The 6,874-nt window shown below is 32.1% G+C and overlaps 1 protein-coding gene across 1 annotated transcript; it reads left to right on the top strand.

Annotated features, from left to right (window-relative positions):
• Positions 1-409: 409 nt before the first annotated feature.
• LOC135960244 (probable cytochrome P450 12d1 proximal, mitochondrial) lies at positions 410-2,425 on the top strand. The gene is made up of 5 exons (XM_065511487.1): positions 410-570; positions 634-968; positions 1,030-1,146; positions 1,210-1,654; positions 1,713-2,425. The coding sequence occupies exons 1-5, from the start codon at positions 481-483 to the stop codon at positions 2,286-2,288; spliced, it is 1,563 nt and encodes a 520-aa protein (XP_065367559.1). The 5' UTR covers positions 410-480; the 3' UTR covers positions 2,289-2,425.
• The last annotated feature ends 4,449 nt before the right edge of the window (positions 2,426-6,874 follow it).

The raw sequence follows: 6,874 nt of genomic DNA, 5'->3' as shown, positions 1-6,874 counted from the left end.
GAACAATTGTGGATTGATCGCCATGTAATTAAATATTATTATATTATCATTCAATTAAACTGAGAGACCCTGTTAGTGAGTTGTATTTAAGCGGGTGCTACTGTCGAGACAGATGAATTTTCAAATAGAAAAAACGCTGGTCATTTGTTTTGTATACAATTTATAAAATAAAACAATGATTGGCAAAAATACTTGCTTTTATAATTCTGAAAGTCATTAACAATATATATTGACCAACTGGGGGGACTGCTCTCAGATACACTTATCAATTATATAGGTAGAATTAAGAGATAGACGCTTTTAGCTGATAAGAAGGTATACTAGAAACCTGTTATCAACCAAACAAAAATGGGAGAGAAACTTATTTAATAACGCAAACAAACTAAATTATTAGATAGTTTGTTTAGAACGCCACAACGACTAGGTCTAGCTTTCACAATTTATTAAATAAATATTTGTTTAAAATCAAAATAATACAAAATGTTAGCACGCAATCTAACAGCACAAACAACAACAAAACTAAAACATAATCTATTTCTAATAGAAAGAATATTAAGAACACAAAGCACGGTACTTAAGATTTACTAAACTAATTAATGATTTTATTACAGAAATTAAACATTTCTATTTTAGGTGGCCTCTAGTTATGACAGTGTTTTGGATTATCAAGCAATACCCAGACCCAGCACTTTCAGCTATTTGCGTGACTTTATGCCTGGTGGCCAATTCCATGACATATCTTTCTTCGATTATGCCCTGGAGATGCGCAAGCGTTATGGCGATATTTATGTGTTGCCTGGTATGTTTGGTAAACCTGATATGGTCATGGTGTTCAATACCAAAGACATTGAAACTGTGTATCGCAATGAGGGTCAATGGCCACAAAGACAAGGTTTTGATTCGGTCAAACATTTCAGAGAAAATATTAAAGGGGATTTCTTTAATCAAACCATAGGCTTGCCAGTAGCGTGAGTACTCAATAGCATTTCAAAGGTAAAACTTTAAATAAAAGTTTTAATTTTTTTGTAGACAAGGAGAAAACTGGGGTAAAATGCGTTCTGCCATAAATCCTGTACTGATGAAACCTCAAAATTTAACCATGTATTTGAAGCCACTACAAGAAATTAACGATGAATTTATTAACCGGTAAGAAATGTGTATTGCATGTACATATAATAGATCAATAAAATATTGTTTGTAAAATTTCAGCATCAAAGAAATTCGTGATCCTAAAACACAAGAAGTTCCTGGTACTTTCGATAATGAGCTTAATCGTTTGGCTTTTGAATCAATTTCTTTAGTGGCTCTAAATCGCAGACTAGGCCTTATTAATCGGGCTCGTAACAATCCCGATGCTGAGCATCTAATTAAATGTACCCGCTTGAGTTTCGATTACGCTTATAAGTTGGATATACAACCCTCCATGTGGAAGGTTATACGTACTCCTACATATTACAAAAATATGAAGGTACAGGAAGATCTGTTTAGGATTACTCTTAATTATATTAATGAGACACTTAAGGAAATCGAAGAGAAACAGAAGAGAGGCAACAATAATGAAGAAGTTTATAGTGTTTTAGAGAAACTACTGGTAATAGACAAGAAGTTGGCTGTGGTCACTGCTATTGATATGTTAATCGCTGGTGTTGATACGGTAAGTTGAGTTTTAGAGTAGAAATGAAATTTTCTCTAATTTATTTTCTCTTCCACAGACCAGTGTTACTCTCATGGCCATTCTCCTGTGTTTAGCTAAAAATCCCGAAAAACAGCTGAAATTACGCGAAGAAATTTTCAAAGTAATGCCCACCAAAGATACTGTACTAAACGAAACTAATACCAAAAATATGCCCTACTTAAGAGCCGTTATCAAAGAAGCCTTGCGTTATTATCCCAATGGTACTGGCTCCTTCCGTAATCCCGTGCAAGATGTCATACTATCAGGCTATAAAATACCCAAAGGTTCAAATGTTATAATGAATTTCAATACCTTACTAAAAGATGAGGCCTTCTTTCCACAAGCCGATAAATATTTGCCCGAACGTTGGCTACGTGATGAAAATAATAAAAAAGACAAAGTAGATCCCTTTAGTTATTTGCCCTTTGGCGTAGGACCACGTATTTGTGTGGGCAAACGTTTGGCCGAATTGGAAATGGAGGTAGTGATTTTGAAATTATTGAGAAATTTTGAGGTGGAATTTAATTATGATGCTTCAAAACCGTTTAAAGCGAATTTTGTTAATATGCCCGGTATACCAATGCGTTTTACATTTAAGGATATTGATCAGTAAATTGTTGTGCTTAATATTTAAGAAATTTTATGCTGTCATTGTATATAATGTAAATAGTAGTTAATTATATGTATTAAAACTTTTTCAATTGTATCATATATATGAATATCCATATCCAAATGCAACTCATAAAATAATTTGTTGACTTTTTATTGCCAGCAGTTCTAGAAGACAGTCCCGAATTAGTGATTTTACAGATCATGCTTGTCCTAAGCAGGGAGTCAATTGACCATTTTTGATTAAAATGAGACTGTCCGATAGCTGATCAAAAGTAGTCAACGTATTGGATTCAGACATCAATTACATAGAGTCAGTTACCTTACTAGTTACCTAACTGGTTACTTGATCAGCTAATTGGCCACAAATCTAAAAAGACATATCACATATAGCCCAACAAACGATTGATTGTAAACAACTCTCCAATATATTACTTCTGGTGGCTAAAATAACTACTTTCTAAATTGCAGTATAAAATAAACGTTTATAGTGACTTCACTATAGGTTACTAAGAGACACTAAAGTGGCTATTTTACATGGAATATCAGTAGGGGGATCATTGCCATAGGGGCACATCTGCCAACACCGAATAACTTAAAAACCGAGTAATCGATTTAGTTACATTATCAAGTTATGTATTCTTTTATCGATTATTTATCATCCCTGAACGTTTGAAAGTTTAATTTTATGCCATGTTTCCACGGCAGTCTGAATTACTTAATTCGCGTTTTGAATTACGATTGCGAATCAACCTGTTTACACGACAACATTCGTAATTCAGTTTGACATTTATTTATTTCTTGTTCTTGTTTTTTTTTCTTCTGTTTACATGTTTTGTTTATTTTGTTTGTTTGGTGCGAATTTTAAATTTGTAATTTGGCAATGGATAAAAAAGGTAAGTAAAAACATAAAATTGTAGCATTATTAATTAAACAAATATAATTTAATTATTATTTTCATTATTAGAAAAAAGAAAAAGTGCAAGTAAGTGGGACCAGGGCAGCGAGCGGGCTTTATTAATCAGACTTTAATCAGACTTTTTATTTCTTTTAATTTATTTATTTAATACAAAAATCTTTTTCTTTATTTTCTTTTGTTTTGACATTTTTGTTTGGACATCTGATTTTGATACATAAATAATCGATAAAAATTAGAGATGACAGTCATTCATTCGTAATTCATAAAGTAATTCAAACTGAATTACGTACGAACAAGGTAATTCGCACTTGAAATTTTGTATGGCGAATCATATAATTCAGTTCGTAATTGGAGGTTGAATGACGAATGTGAGCGTGAATGACGAATAATGTTGTCGTGTGAACATGGTATTACATATGATGTGAACCAGACGCGATTAATGTTTTTTCAACAAGCTGCGAAAATATTTCAGGGTGCGAATTTTTTGTGCTAACTTCTTTAGTTTTTGTGATACAAAAAAGATATTGGTTGGTGATAGAATGTCAATAGTAGTGAACAATAAGTGACAATAATTTTTTCGGTCATTTAATTTGAAGTATGAAAAAAATATATATATTCAACCTCAAAACTCTTCCTGGGGCACATAACCCAGATACAAGGAATCCCTGTGATTTAGAGCAAAATGTTGATAAAATGTAGAAAAAATTAACACAATTTGTTTAAATTTTTTTTTTGGCTAAGTGAAATACACAATAAATATCTAGTTTATTATACTTTGTTTTGTGAATTAAGGTATAAAACAGTAATATATTTTTTGATTTTCTTGTCTTATTTTACAAATGACAAATCTGCCCCATCCCTATGGCGTATTTACCCCATGGGTGGGGTGGTTTCGCCGTTTTTGGTCAGTCTAGAAATGTTGAAAAAATGTGCATATTAAGATGAGATAGGAAAGATTGAAATGATCAAAATTAAAGCCAACATATCTAAGTATCCGAAACAAGAAACAAATTAAGAATATGTTTACGAAATTGTACTTGAATTCAAATATAACGATTTTAAAGGCTGATTTAAAAGTAGCCTAATGCTTTCAAATAACAGTGCTGTAATAGCAAACTGTAACATATCTGTGGGCATTATTAACATTAAATAAAAGCTTTCAGTTGACCATTAATCGTAAGTTGGCAACGCTGTTTGCTGCGACCGTATATTCGAATTCGAATATTCAGTTGAAGTACATTGTAGAAAGTACACCACAGATGGCGCACAGAGGATTGAAACCTCTAGACAGTTAAAGAGAAATCTAGAGTGCAGATACTGCCATCTGTTATAAATAGTGGCAGAGGTTGCAGTCGCTAGTGAGTTTATCAGAGCCGCTTTTCGAATAAACATCAACTGAGTGCTGTGTTTTTCAAGTGAATTCGTGTACATTATAAAGTGTGTCTGAATTTCTGCGAATTTATAAACGTGTATAAAAAAACATTGAGTGACTATTTAATTCTGTTGTTGTACATTTTAAATAAATAAAGAGTTGTTACAATTTTTATTTGCATTCAAAGTATCCGGTTTATTTAAAAGAAATAAACCAACGTTTTGAAAAGGTTCAAACGTAACAATATGTATTGTGGCTGTTGGGTTCTTTAATATGTAAAAGAGGAAATGAAGGCAGACAAGTATAACTAAGACAAGCTGAACAGTGTCCTGCTAAAAATATCAAAAAACAGCAAAAGTTATCAAAAGTAATTTCTAAAGATTCTGAAAGCAATAAACTTTAATTATTTCCTGAAACTCAGGTTTTAAAAAAAAAATAACAAACAAACGATTAACTAGAACCCTTTAAGCTGGGTTTCCGCATACACCGTAATCGGCGCCGATAACGAAAACAGAAACTGAAAAACGTTGGTTTTCGTCATCGTCTCGTTTCTGAATTGTTTTCGTTTCAGTTGGGTGCGTTGCGGCATAAAATAGAAACGAAATTATTTTTTAAGTTGTCATTTGGAAATTAAATAGAATTTCAATATTTTTGACAAAATCCCTTATTTTTTCCTCTTCCAAAAAAGAAATGTTTTTTTTTCGTTTTGATTTTCTTTAAATTTGAAATAAAAAAATAATTAAAATAATTTCGTTCCTATAGCACCGAAAACAACCTACTTGAAGTTGTTTTCGTTCCGGCCCCAAATGACAGGGTTTTCTTTACTGATCGGTGCCGTTTCGCTCCCAATTTTCGTTGCCGATTTCTGAAACAAACTTTTTTTCGGTGCAAATGTATGGAATTTCGTTTTCGGTGCCGATTACGGTGTATGCGGAAGCTTTAATTACTTATAATTAATATAGAAAAACGTTTGCCAGAACTTGAAATGATGAGGATCATACATTGAATATTTATCTGCTAAGACATCAATATTATCATCTGATCGTTTTAATAAACCAAAGAAAAAATTGTGGAATGATTGTGGTAACCATAATATGTTTATGTTACCATTAACATCATTGTAGCAATCATATATATATAAAATATATTTTTATGGCAATCATGTTCATGTAGTTGGTTGCAATTCAAATGCTGTAAATCTATCCGGTTTAGCAATGCTTTTTACTTTTAACTATATTAAGTATTCAACTTAAATTTAAATAATAACCCACAAATGTTTAATCAATTTAGTTGTACAATCTACCAAAAAAAAGGACATGGTAATATTGCTATTAATGCCATTGTATTTAGTCTAGTATGTAGTTTATTATGTGGAGCATGTTGTTACTGCTGTTGAAAATGTCATGTACATAAAAATTAAATTAAACGTAAAATAATTTGGTAAAACCCAAAATTTAACAGTAAATTTCTCATTTTATATGCATGTACTACTTATAATGGTTAGCTAGCTAAGCAAGAACATTGCCAAATAGTGCCAACTATTGTACTTTAAAATAGCTTTCACTATTTTTGTGGTAAAAAAAAAATAAAAATAATGATGCCACTATTATTACAGATATACGAGGTAATATACATATGTTTTTGTTTTGGTGTACTAAACCTTAACTGCGAAAAGAATTTTAAAAATATTCAATAGTAATTGCTAAAAAAAAGTACCAAAATTTATGAAATGGGCATATAGGGAGAAGATAAGAGAGTGGGTCAATAAGTCCGCGATCTTTTGAATGCCTGTCAACAGGCATCTGTCAGTTGACTCATGTCAAAATTTGAACAAGCTGCTTTATTTAGTTTATGTTTGACAGCCATAGCGGACTACCTCGTGACTTGAGGTGAAATTGAAAAAAAATTATTTTCGTCTGCACTGAAATAAAGACTACGCTTGATAAAAATTATGGGAATTCTGCACCATCAATTTCAATGGTAAAAAACTGGTTTACTGAATTTCGTTGTGGCGGTACAATCACGGAAAATGCCGAACGTTCTGGACGTCCATTTAAGATCTCTACACCCGGAAAAATTTAAAAAAGTCACGAGTGGGAGAGATTGATGAAGGCATAGGCATCTTAGTGGTTTAAATTTTGAATGATTACTTGGATATGAGAAAACTTTCCGCAAGATAGGTGCTGCTGTTGCTTACAATCGGGTGCACAAAAGGATATACACATGAAAAATCCATGTATCCGGCCAATTCTCCGTATTTAGCACCGAGTAACTATATTTTGTTTCCAAACCTGAAGAA

This window comes from Calliphora vicina, chromosome 5 (genome assembly GCF_958450345.1).
Source record: "Calliphora vicina chromosome 5, idCalVici1.1, whole genome shotgun sequence".
NCBI classification, from domain to species: Eukaryota; Metazoa; Arthropoda; class Insecta; order Diptera; family Calliphoridae; genus Calliphora; species Calliphora vicina.
This window is presented reverse-complemented; position numbering and strand designations above follow the sequence as displayed.